At 40.0% G+C, this 14338-nt stretch overlaps 1 protein-coding gene across 1 annotated transcript in view; it reads left to right on the top strand.

Annotated features, from left to right (window-relative positions):
* The window catches only part of LOC112233258 (voltage-dependent calcium channel gamma-7 subunit-like), a 30406-nt gene extending 16781 nt beyond the window's left edge, over window positions 1-13625 (top strand). The window contains exons 4-6 of the mRNA XM_024400761.2: window positions 5371-5511; window positions 8735-8880; window positions 10151-13625. Coding sequence (XP_024256529.1) covers window positions 5371-5511; window positions 8735-8880; window positions 10151-10621 — 758 coding nt within the window. The 3' untranslated portion in view covers window positions 10622-13625. The remainder of the gene's footprint in view (window positions 1-5370; window positions 5512-8734; window positions 8881-10150) is intronic.
* The last annotated feature ends 713 nt before the right edge of the window (window positions 13626-14338 follow it).

Here is a 14338-nt window from a genome sequence, read left to right on the forward strand (position 1 = left end):
GCCTTGGCCACATCTGCAGTCCTCATGCCTCCTTGAGGCATGCATAAGGCACGTTCACGCAGATGAGCAGGGACCCTGGGCATCTTCTTTTTTTGTGTTTTTCAGAGTCAGTAGATAGGCCTCTTTAGTGTGACCTTAATTGCCTACCGTCTGTAAGCTGTATGTGTCTTAACGACCGTTCCACAGGTGTATGTTCATTAATTGTTTATGGTTCATTGAAAAAGCATGGGGAAACAGTGTTTAAACCCTTTGCAATGAAGATCTGTGAAATTATTATTATTTGGATTTTTGCGAATTATCTTTGAAAGACAGGGTCCTGAAAAAGGGACGTTTCTTTTTTTGCTGAATTTATTTGAATTATTTAAGATGTGGAAACTTGGATAACCTTATAAACTGTACAACATTGTGGCCCAAAAGTGGACTGTATAGACCACAATGGAACCTGACACACTAGGACAAAGGACATTGACTTTACTACAGTAAATTGTTCTATAAAGCATGCTGCAGGCTTAACAAACTGTAGGGAATGATAAACATTTTCTCTTGGGAATGAATGTTACTTAATCGTTATTTTATATGATTTCCTTTCTTTGTGATTGACAAGTGATACAATTGAATTCGGATGGTGGGGGCTGATATTAAATAAAGCATGTATTTCTGTACACTTGCTCCCAATCCCAAGTCAACCTGTGTAACTACTTCATAAAGACTTTATAGTCATGTAAGAAAGGAAGGAAGTGAAGCAGATGACAAACTTTTTCTGTATAAATCATGTGTTCACTCATTTGAATTAGTAACACATTATTATTTACAATGACAGCAAGGGGCAAAGGGCCTCCTGTGGGGCAGGGGGCGAAGGGCCTCCTGTGGGGCAGGGGGCAAAGGGCCTCCTGTGGGGCAGGGGGCGAAGATTAAAAGTGTATGACAAGACAGACAACACACGGAAGACACTTGGAAACAGCACAGATACATCAGCAGACAGTGGAGACAAAGCACATCACGACAGGAGAGACACCACCACAGTACATGACGGGAGACCTATGGCAACAAGACAACATGGCACATGCATTGTTAAGGGCAGACAACAGTACAACAAAATAGGCAGAGACAAATCACAATCACGACAAGCGGGACATCACAACGCTACATGATGGGAGATCTATGGCAACAGTGCAAAACATTGTAGGAACAGGCAACAGCATGAGGGACAAGTGGCAGACTACAATACAAGTAACAGCACTACTGAATAGACAAATAGACAAGGCAACAAATAATTGCAGAGCAAGCAGACAGATATAAAAAAAGACATAAGCCTGAGTTATTGGTTTGCATGTAGTGCAAACCAAGCATGATGTTTGCATAACAGCTACAACATAACATCTACAGCATAACAGCTGCAACATAACAGCTATAGCATAACAGCTACAACATAAAAGCTACAACATAACACTACAGCATAACAGCTACAGCATAACAGCTACAACATAAGAGCTACAACATAACAGCTACAGCATAACAGCTACAACATAACAGCTACAGCATAACAGCTACAACATAAGAGCTACAACATAACAGCTACAGCATAACAGCTGCAACATTACAGCTACAGCATAACAGCTACAACATAACATCTACAGCATACCAGCTACAACATAACAGCTACAGCATAACATCTACAACATAGCATCTACAGCTACAGCATTACAGCTACAACATAACATCTACAGCATAACAGCTACAACATAACAGCTACAACACAACAGCTACAACATAACAGCGACAGCATGACAGCTACAGCATTACAGCTATGACAGAAACGCAACAGTATAACAGCTACAACATAACAGCTACAGCATAACATCTACAACATAACATCTACAGTATAACAGCTACAACATAACAGCTACAGCATAACAGCTACAACATAACAGCTATAACATAACAGCTACAACATAACAGCTACAGCATAACATCTACAACATAACATCTAGAGCATAACAGCTACAGCACTAGAGCTACAACATAGCATCTACAGCATTAGAGCTACAACATAGCACAGCTACAACATAGCATCTACAGCATTAGAGCTTCAACATAACATCAACAGCATAACAGCTACAACATAACATCAGCATAGCAGCTACAACATAACATCTACAGCATAACAGCTACAGCATTAGAGCTACAACATAGCATCTACAGCATAACAACTACAGCATTAGAGCTTCAACATAACATAAACAGCTAACAGCTACATCATAACATCTAGAGCATAACATCTACAACATAACAACTACAGCATAACAGCTACAACATAACATCTACAGTATAACAGCTACAACATAACAGCTACAGCATAACAGCTACAACATAACAGCTATAACATAACAGCTACAACATAACAGCTACAGCATAACATCTACAACATAACATCTAGAGCATAACAGCTACAGCACTAGAGCTACAACATAGCATCTACAGCATTAGAGCTACAACATAGCATCTACAGCATTAGAGCTACAACATAGCATCTACAGCATTAGAGCTTCAACATAACATCAACAGCATAACAGCTACAACGTAACAGCTACAACATAACATCTAGAGCATAGCAGCTACAACATAACATCTACAGCATAACAGCTACAGCATTAGAGCTACAACATAGCATCTACAGCATAACAACTACAGCATTAGAGCTTCAACATAACATAAACAGCATAACAGCTACATCATAACATCTAGAGCATAACATCTACAACATAACAACTACAGCATAACAGCTACAACATAACATCTACAGCATAACAGCTACAACATAGCAGCTACAGCATTATAGCTACAGCATTACAACAACAACATAACAGCAACAACATAACAGCTACAACTTAACAGCTCCAGCATAACAGCTCCAGCATTGCAGCTCCAGCATTACAGCTCCAGCATAACAGCTACAACATAACAGCTTCAACATATCAGCTACAGCATAACAGCTACAGCATTAGAGCTACAACATAGCATCTATAGCATAACAGCTACAGCATTACATATACAACATAACAGCTACAACATAACATCTACAACATAACATCTACAGCATAACAGCTACAACATAGCAGCTACAGCATTATAGCTACAGCATTACAACAACAACATAACAGCTACAACTTAACAGCTCCAGCATAACAGCTCCAGCATTACAGCTACAACATAACAGCTATAACATAACAGCTACAGCATTACAGCTACAACATTACAGATACAACATAACAGCTACAGCATAACATCTACAACATAGCTTCTAGAGCATAACAGCTACAGCGTTAGAGCTACAACCTAGCATTTACTGCATGACAGCTACAGCATTAGAGCTTCAACATAACATCAACAGCATAACAGCTACAACATAGCAGCTACAGCATTATAGCTACAGCATTACAACAACAACATAACAGCTACAACTTAACAGCTCCAACATAACAGCTCCAGCATAACAGCTACAACATAACAGCTTCAACATATCAGCTACAGCATAACAGCTACAGCATTACATATACAACATAACAGCTACAACATAACAGGTACAGCATAGCAGCTACAGCATTACAGCTACAACATATAAGCTACAACATAACACCTACAGCATAACAGCTACAACATAACATCTACAGCATTAGAGCTACAACATAGCATCTACAGCATAACAGCTACAGCATAACAGCTACAACATAACATCTAGAGCTTAGCAGCTACAACATAACATCTACAGCATAACAACTACAGTATTAGAGCTATAACATAGCATCTACAGCATAACGGCTACAGCATTAGAGCTTCAACATAACATCAACAGCATAACAGCTACATCATAACAGCTACAACATAACATCTAGAGCATAGCAGCTACAGCATAACATCTACAGCATAACAGCTACAGCATTAGAGCTACAACATAGCATCTACAGCATAACAGCTACAGCATTACAGCTACAACATAACAGCTATAACATAACAGCTACAGCATTACAACTACAACATTACAGATACAACATAACAGCTACAGCATAACATCTACAACATAACTTCTAGAGCATAACAGCTACAGCGTTAGAGCTACAACCTAGCATTTACTGCATGACAGCTACAGCATTAGAGCTTCAACATAACATCAACAGCATAACATCTACAGCATAACAGCTACAGCATTAGAGCTACAACATAGCATCTACAGCATAACAGCTACAGCATTACAGCTACAACATAACAGCTATAACATAACAGCTACAGCATTACAGCTACAACATTACAGATACAACATAACAGCTACAGCATAACATCTACAACATAACTTCTAGAGCATATCAGCTACAGCGTTAGAGCTACAACCTAGCATTTACTGCATGACAGCTACTGCATTAGAGCTTCAACATAACATCAACAGCATAACAGCTACATCATAACAGCTACAACATAACATCTAGAGCATAGCAGCTACAACATAACATCTACAGCATAACAGCTACAGCATTAGAGCTACAACATAGCATCTACAGCATAACAGCTAAAGCATTAGAGCTTCAACATAACATCAACAGCATAACAGCTACATCATAACATCTAGAGCATAGCAGCTACAACATAACATCTACAGCATAACAGCTACAACATAACATCTACAGCATAACAGCTACAGCATAACAGCTACAGCATAACAACTACAGCATAACATCTACAACATAGCAGCTACAACATAACAGCTACAGCATAACTGCTACAGCATAACAGCTACAGCATGACAACTACATATTGACAGCTACAGCATAACATCTACATCATAACAGCTCTAGCATAACATCTACATCATAACAGCTACAGCGTAACATCTACAGTATAACATCTCCAGCATAACATCTCCAGCATAACATCTACAACATAACAGCTACAACATAACATCTAACACATAACATCTACAACATAATAGCTACAACATAATATCTACAGCATAACAGCTATAACATAACAGCTACAACATAACAGCTACAAATCATTCACATACTTGTATACCAGTTTAGACTATTCATTTTTGTTCAATGTGTTATGTATAGTGCATTCATTTATTTATGAACTTAATTAATTCATAAATAGAGGTAGATTATAACGGAAAGTATTTTCCACTGAATGCAGCTTAAGTTTCATTATCCCAATGGGACACTGAAACTTGGTTTAAAACGATGTAAGGAATGTTGAATCTTTTGACTATGTTTGATTTTTTTCAATTTAATTGTTTTACTTAACTCTCCCTTCTCTCAATATATCTTTCTCTCTTCTTCTGTCTTTCTCTCATCCTGTTAACTTCTATCCTTTCATCAGAGATGGTACGGACAGCCACGCCGTTCCCCATGGTGTCGCTGCTCTTCGTCTTCACTGCCTTCGTCATCAGTAACATTGGACACATCCGGCCACAGCGCACCATCCTGGCCTTCATCTCCGGAATCTTCTTCATCCTCTCAGGTACGGAGCCACATACTTTTTTTTGATGAAAGGAAATTAAGTTTCCCATTGGCTGTTGTTTTAATGATGTTCAGTATTTAAGATACTTATTGGTGGATGAGAGCTGCCAATGGTATGTAAAGTTGGTTCTGTGTGGTTTGGGTCTGGAACCCCCCTGATTGGTTGTTGGTTTAGTGGCTTGGCTGACAGCATATCCTGATCCACAGTTGTCTATAAGATTACATCAGTTTCTATTTGGGGGTATTGCAGATCTTGCTCACAGATGCTATCCTAGCACGAGATGCTGCTGACAGAGCAGTTATGTGCCCATCTTGTCCTTATTACATGTCACTGACCTGCAGCAGTGAACGATTGTACTGATTCAGGCTCAAATTGAATAAGTAATGGTTTTCTAGTAGTTAACTCAATTAAGGTATTTTTTTGTGTAAATATTGAATTATAAATGTGCTTTCCTGTATTATACAGTGCATTCAGAAAGTATTCAGACCCTTTGACTTTTTCCACATTTTGTTACATTAAAGCCTTGTTCTAAAATTGATTAAATCGTTTCGCCCCTCATCAATCTACATTCAATACCCCATAATGACAAAGGAAATACAGGTTTTTAGACATTTTTGAAAATTTATTAAAAATATTAAACTGAAATATCAATTTACAGAAGTATTCAGACCCTTTACTCAGTACTTTGTTGAAGCACCTTTGGCAGTGATTACAGCCTCGAGTGTTCGAACTCATGGCTTGGTTTTTGCTCTGACATGCACTGTCAACTGTGGGACCTTGTAGAGACAGGTGTGTGCCTTTCCAAATCATATCCAATCAATTGAATTTACCAGAGGTGAACTGGAAACAGCTCAATTTCTAGTCTCATACCAAAGGGTCTCAATACTTATAAGGTATTTCTGTTTTTTTAATTTGCCAACATTAAAAAAAAAACTATTTTCACCTTGTCATATGGGGTATTGTGTGTAGATTGATGAGGAATTGTTTTTATATAATCCATTTTAGAATAAGGCTTTAACGTAACAAAATGTGGAAAAAGAGAAGGGGTCTGAATACTTTCCGAATGCACTGTACTTATGCTAAAATGTGTATTCTATTCTACTGAGCCATTTACTTTATGTTCATATTATTATATTTTATATTTTATTATTTCTTCTTCTTGTTGAATAGGCAAGAAGGAACCTGCAAGTAAGCATTTCGTTTGACTAATAAAACTTGAAACTTGACATTCTGGGCTGTGAATTGAAAAAAAAAAAACTTAAAATATTGTAAAACCACAACAGCTTCAGATAATGGGTCCCAAGAAACGACTTGAGAAATTGACTGGACTTGAGAAATTTTGAGTTTGTTGTTGTTATTCACTCTGTTTCTTTGAAGCCATTTGAACAAACGGACAACTCTATAGATGCTCAGCGTGGCATTGTTCTCAATGTCTTTGCCCTAGAAAAGATGTTATGGCTGCCAATTAATTCAATTTCATTAACATTCCACAACACAAAATATAGAAAATGTAACATTCTCACACCCTGATTCAAGATCAAGATCATACATCCTAACCCAAACCATTCTGAAAAAACAGAATGGAAGTCACAAACTGGCTCCGGTTCAGCCTGCCTTTCTTCAGAGAGGGATAGCTCTCTGTTCTGTGTTTTCTAGCACGCCCATTCAGAATGGCTGACTTCTGCTGAGAGGGAAGCAGGCGAGGAGCTAGCAGCAGCTAGCCACAGATCCCCCTGCTGAGACAGTAAGGGGGAGCCAGGTCACTGGTTCCCAGGAGCTTCGGTCGCTGCTACTGCAGCTGCTGTTACTGCTGCCTGCTGGAGCCTGCTGCCTGAATCTCCTGCTGTTGTTTTTGTGGTGCTGGTCAGGGCTGATTATGTAGTGGGGTTGTTGTGCTGGTTAATGGTGGTGGAGGGTTTTGGGGTCAGAGGCTGCAGAAGCCAAGGCTGGCTGGCTGGGGAAAACCACTGACACATAGTTTAATGGGGTTTACTTTCTCTTCCATCACTCCGCTTCTATTTTGTCCTCGTTTATCGCAAATTCGCAGGCATGCCGGCAGTGGTTTCCATTTAGAAAGTATAATAAGGCTAATTTATTCAAAATAATGAATAATGAAAATGTGGTTCAAGAAGGGGTCTTGTGGATTTTCTTATTCAGTTGTTTTATTGTTGTTTTTTAATGCGTCAGGGGAAATGTGCTCAAATGTTTGGCCATGTGAGCTCTTTTCAGTGTGAAGGCAGAATCATGTAGCAACAATGGTGGCTGTTGGAAGGCTATCTGAGCAAACAATTGAGATACTGCGGTTATTTTCAGCAGTGGCACTAATTTAGCTAGTCTGGTGTACTACAGCTGTAGTAGTAGCAATGTATCATAATCACGTTTTACTATCTATAATGTATGATTCTTGTTTTCATAAAATAACACTCTCATAAAAAAAACACATTTCACTTTGACCTGCATTGTTGTGAAAACAAAAAGATTTTCACTGTACCCTGTAATCACACCTGCAACCCTGTACATGTTACTATTAAACTTTAAATCTAAATTATACCTGGAATTCTACCTAGAACCAAAAAGAGTTCTTCAAAGGGTTCTTTTTAGGTTCTAGATAGCACCTTTTTTTCTAAGAGTGTACGCCACATACTGTCCCACTTTCGGGTCTGTCTTGCCCTCTATGTCAAGGGGATCTATTTGGATGCCAAGACAATAAGCAGTCAGAGATGTACTCGTATAAAATAATACTATGTCTCTCCACCTTTCTTTTCATCTCAACCTCTCTCCCTCCATCTTGCTCTCTGTGTATCCTGCTGTCTCCAAATCTCTCTCTCGCTCTCCCTACTACCCACCCTACCCTTCATGTTCACACTCTCTGACCCATTCCCCCACCCACTCTCGCCCCTGGCGTTTGTCCCTCCCCTCCTCCCTTCCGCTCTCTTTCCTCCACCCTTCTCTCTCTCATTCTCACTTATGATTCCCCATCACCCTTTCTCTCTCGCTCACTGTTTCTTATAATCTCCTCAACACTGCACACTCCCTCTCTCCCCTTCTCCATTCTTTCTCTCTCTCCTCTTCCTCTCTCCCCCCTCCACTTGCTCGCCGCTTCTCCCCTCCTCCTTTCTCTCCCCTCTTCCTTTCTCTCCCCTCGCTCCATGCTTTCTCTTTCCCTCCATGCTTTCTCTTTCCCTCCCTTTTTCTCTCCACCCTGTCCTCACCTCCTTCTCAGGGCTGAGCCTGGTGGTGGGCCTGGTCCTCTACATCAGCAGCATCAACGACGAGGTGATGAACCGGCCGCGTGAGCCCGAGCACTTCTTCCACTACCACTACGGCTGGTCCTTCGCCTTCGCTGCCAGCTCCTTCCTCCTCAAAGAGGTCAGCACACCTGTCCACCTGCCAGCGTAGCGCCCGACCACTAACTATTAACCCCTGCTAACTGCTAACCGACTAGCTTAGTGCTTCACTGTTAGGACCCCCCACCCCCACCCCCAACTCACATCAATATTCATAAATGTTAGTAGCGCACACTTTAGGGCGACAGCTCTGTCACAGCGGCAGCTTAAAAACGCTGCTGTTGTCACATGAATATTCTGTTCGCTGGAGGGCTTTTCTTTTTTTTTCCAGACCCTCTGCAGTGGCAGGAGGAAGAGGAGGGGGAATAGCGCTTAGCATTGGCGTTGACGTGCTCAAGTTTCAAGGATGTTGTACTAAGATGTCAGTGATGAATAGTGGATGAGGATGTAAATGTTTGTGTCGGCTGTTTGGCGCAACATTGCATTTTTGATAAGGAGTTATTACACGGAGAAGTGGTTTGAGCACTGTTATGCCTTCAGAGGTTTGTGCATCATAGAGACATATTCCACAGTTAAAAATAACGCACGCATGTAATGTTATAAAAATGTTTAGTATTTATGTTCATTCAAAACATTGTGTTGCTCTTTCAGGATGCTACATTACATCCTGTTGTATTGCATTGTTATTAAAGGCGCAGTGCAGTCAAATACGTGATGTACCTGTGTTTTATATATATTCTTCCATACTGTGAAGTTGTGAAAATTATTATAATGCACTTTTAGTGTAAGAGCTGTTTGAAAAGACTGCTAGAAAGGTCTGCCTGTTTTGGAGTTTATAGACCATTAATTAAGACAGTTTCAAACCTCTCTGCCAATAGCAGCTAGTTTTCAGTATTCCCTTCCCAACTCAGACCACTCCCAGACAGTCCTAAGAAAATCCTTGAATGAGAAATGACTCTTTGCTAAAAAGCTATTTTTGTTTCTTCTTGACCATTTTAATTGAAAACAATCACTGTGCTATACAATTACTACTACTACTATTTCTACTTTAATTGAAAACAGTCACAGTAAGGTTCTTCATCGTTACCCAGGCATGATTTGATATTGAGATAAAAACGGCTGCATTGGACCTTTAAATGTTCCAGTGTTTGTTGTGTTTCATAGTCCAATACTGTATGTCATTTTTATATAAAATATATATTTTTTATTTAAGCTTCTTTTTGCTGAGGTTCATAGTGTGTCTGATGTATGATGGCCAAATGTGTCACATCACTTCTTTGTGATGGTGTTTCATGTCATGTAGTAATATGAGCCACGGTATCTCATAGTGTGCTTGCGCTGCTCTCTCCCAGGGCGCCGGGGTGATGTCAGTGTACCTATTCATGAAGCGCTACGCCGAGGAGGAGATGTACCGGCCCCACCCGTCCCTCTACCGCCCCCGCCTGTCCGAGTGCAGCGACTACAGCGGCCAGTACCTTCACCCCGAGTCGTGGCCTCCTCCGCAGAGGGGCCGCAGCGCGTCTGAGGTCTCCAGTGACATCTCCATCCAGCTGAACCAGACGCCCCCGCCGCCCAAGGGCAGCTCCCAGCAACAGCAGCAGGCCCCGTCCTCTGGCCCCTCCTCGGGCGCCAGCTACCAGCAGTCCTCCTCCTCCTACCCCCACCACACCATGTCCTCCCACCCCCTCCACTCCAGCCACCACACCATGTCCTCTCACCCCAGCGGGCCTCCTCCCCAGTCCATGCCCATGGCCATGCCCCCCTCTGCCCAGCCCCCTCCCCGCTACCACCAACACATGCGCATGAGTGCCTCGCCATGCTAGAAGGGGGGAGTGAGGGATGAGGGAGGGGGGTAGACAGAGTGGGGGTTGGCTCTGTTGTACGCGCAACACACAGAGACAGATGCAAACACACACGCACATACACACACCCAAAACACACAGATGCACGCATGAAGAGTGTGGGAGGAGAGATGGAAGCGAGGATGAGAGAAGGAGATTTAGGAGATCAAGAGAAAGAAGGGAATGAACGAGGGAAAGAGAACGAGGTGGGCGGAGGATGATTTAAAATGTGTGCTGTGCCTCAGATGAAGACAGACATTTTAGCAAACTTTCAGAGAGAGGGAGGAAACGAGAGAGGGGGGATATGATAATTATTTACACAATAAGAAAAAGAGGGAGGAGAGGTATGGGGGGCTGTAAAAAAGAGTGCTGCTGTTTCAGAAGAATACGCATTAGATGCATTTCAAGCACTAACACACACAAGAATCAAGGACACATTGTATATGCATAGAGATTTATACTTAAACTGTATAGACATTTTTCTTTAAGTGCTGGGAAAACAAATGTTGAAAAATGAACCATGTTTGTCTTTCATGAGATGTGTATTACTGTATGATTAGGTCTATCATTGTATTAATTGTATTGTTTGTATTTGAGAGGCATTGTTGGATGAATGTTCCCATAGACTTCTGAAGATCATTCAAGATGGTTCTGTGACTCAAACTGTACATATTGTAACATATCAGATTCTCCTCTGCAGTTAGCATTCTTCTACTATACATGTCCAGGTCGCAGGCTTCAGCATCCGTTTTGGAATCCATAAAAACACTTGAATTTCTGTTGTTATGTTTTTGACTAAAATGTCATGGTAACAAAGAAAATCCATAACTTTCCATCATTTATAAATATTTACGACTGAGAATATAAAAAAAACCCACATATTTTACTACCAAGAATGAGAGCATATTTGCAGGTCCCGCGAGGCTTAGGATCTTCCTTTGATTGCTAATTAGCTTGAGTGTTCATATTCTGTAGCACATGGCTGATTACCAGTAGAGTATCTTCTCTTTATAGTTACCAGAAGAGCTTCCCATTTAGCTATGGAGTAGATTGATGAAGTGAAGACTGTGTTTGTTTTGAAATGTTGACTTTTCTCCTTCTGACTGTGACTGGGTTATATAATACATGCTGCCTATGTAGCCTACCCTCTGTACTACATGTTTACATTCTATTCTACGTGTATTGGTATACTTATAGTAAATGTAACACACACACACACACACACACACCAGCTTCAACAGTCCTGCTATAACTACAATTACTACTACTACTACTATTTCTACTACTAATATCAAAATAAAGATTGTGGCCATTATCATTAGCTATGTTTATAAACATTTGTATTATAATAATAATAATGTCAGTAAATGCAACACGACAACTTATAAAACCATACACGAGGATGTGAAAGAAAGAAAGGGGTTACTATGAGTTCAACGTGGTCGAATATAAAGCACAGAAATAAATTTCAAGACAGCGTCTATGTCAGTGAGAGCATAGACGGCGTCTATGTAAACGAGAGCAAAACATGACCAATGGGTCTCTGTACCACCCTCTAGTGCTGTTGCTGTGAGTCTGATAGCTCTGCATCCGGGTTGAACGTTTGTATCATGACATGCACACTTTTGTAGCGAACAAGACCGATAGCAATTCCTGACTTGGGGATAGATTTATAACAAAGTCTTGTAATATCACAGTACAAATAGTGAACAAATCCCACTAGACATTGAATTGCATTCCAATTGTTTTCCTAATAAGATGTGATTGTTTTTCACGAATTCCAGATCTTTTCCTGCAATCAGATAACTTGATCAAATGTTTTTTAATATTTATATTGTTCATTATGTAGCAGATGCACATACACATGTGATGGAAGGTAGTATTATTTAGTTTGGGACCCAGGACAGTAATGTACAGCCTATAATTGACTATAGAGTCAAATATATGAATTCAATATCAAAGAACAGGACTGGCTCCTGCTGGAGAGAAAGTGATAAGATAACTAATATTTGTAGCTTGTTCTATAATCATAACAGGTAGAATAGCGTATTGGTGTAGTTGTATTAAAGCTATAGTGTAATATATATATTTATATATAAAATATAGGCCTATTATAGGCCGATTATTATTTGGTGTGAAAGGTTGATTAATTGAAAGAGAGAAAGAGGGAGAGAGCGAGAGGGAGAAAGAGGTGACAAGGGTAGCTATAAGAATTGTTTAAAACAAATGCTAAAACTATTTTGTATTTTGTCAATGAAGTATTATCCTCTGTTGTTTTTCCTCATTAAACTACTCTGTTAAATTGAGGTTTGCTTTCAGAGAGCCATATGGCTTCACTAGCCAATGAATGTTATTGAAGTTGAGGATGATTGGGGTTTCCTGTAGCTAAACTAAGATTCTGTTTTTTTCTCCACGTTTGCCTTTTCTCCCCCCCAACTGTTCATTGATTTCCTTAGGCTTCTTTTTATTGCCTTCACTTCTTCCTCCTCTCGCTTTCCATCCCCTCATATATGACTACCTGTTGAACTTTATTGATCATTTGTCTTGGTTTGTTTCTCAAATCCCCATTAATGTAATGTCTCTTCTCTTTGCAGGCCTCGTTTCTCAACTCATTCTCGATTTCTTTCTTCTTTTTGTAATGGCGCTCTCTTCGAATCTGTCTTTGAGCTTATTCAAATGAACTGTGCCTAACAACAGTAGCAGAGATCAAAGCTATTCATTATTATTAGGAATATGATATGATAATTATTATTGTTGTTACTTACTATTATTATTAGTGTAAATATGTTACCCATATTTACAACAAAATCAATGGTACTATTTAGTAGTAATAATGACAATAATGCCATTTTCTTTTTGCTAAGCAATGCACTAATGAATCTGAGCGATTGTTCATACCTGAGAACATGAATAATGTTATGCCTGGGGTTGTTGAGTAACATGTCATTGTTCTACAGCTATTGAATAAATCCTAGGGGTAAATCTGTGTGTGTGCTTAATGTTCGTGGTCAGATGTCTTTACGGTTTTTGACTGCACACACAATCTCACACACACACAATTACACACATACACACCCTTGCAAGAACCTACCGCTGATGTCAGGAACTTTTAGAGCTGAAAAGATCAACATGGCTAAACTATATTGAGGTGAAATCCTGTTTGCACACTGGTGTAGAGAATGAATAGCAGGACTGGAGATTGACATACTGACATATTTTATATAGCTTGGTAATGCCTGCTGCTTTTGTGTGTTAATACAAAGCTCTACTTATTCAAGGCCATAAGAAATGTATCAGTTCCTTGTGTGCGTGTGTGTGTGTGTGCAGGGGCGGACTAGTAAAGATGTAATTTAACTGTAAAATGTGTTACCTTTTAATGTTCCATGAACACAGCCAGTCTTGATGTTTTAATCTGATTGTCAAACAAATCACTTAAAAAAGGTTACCTTCACACGTTCATCCAAAATAATTCCAGCATCCAAACTTTGAACTGTGCACCCACCAGCTTTCCTTCAATTCGCATGGCTGAAACTATCTCACCAGAGAAAGAATCCGAGCGACTTGTCATACTATTTTTGGCCAGACAGCATCAGGTACATGGGCTACACTCGAGCGGATCTTGTGGGGGCCTTAAGCGGAGAAATTATACACATTACCTATACTTAATCACCTTTGGATATACTGGAAATACAATTGCAG

This window comes from Oncorhynchus tshawytscha, linkage group LG31 (assembly GCF_018296145.1).
Source record: "Oncorhynchus tshawytscha isolate Ot180627B linkage group LG31, Otsh_v2.0, whole genome shotgun sequence".
Taxonomy (NCBI): Eukaryota; Metazoa; Chordata; class Actinopteri; order Salmoniformes; family Salmonidae; genus Oncorhynchus; species Oncorhynchus tshawytscha.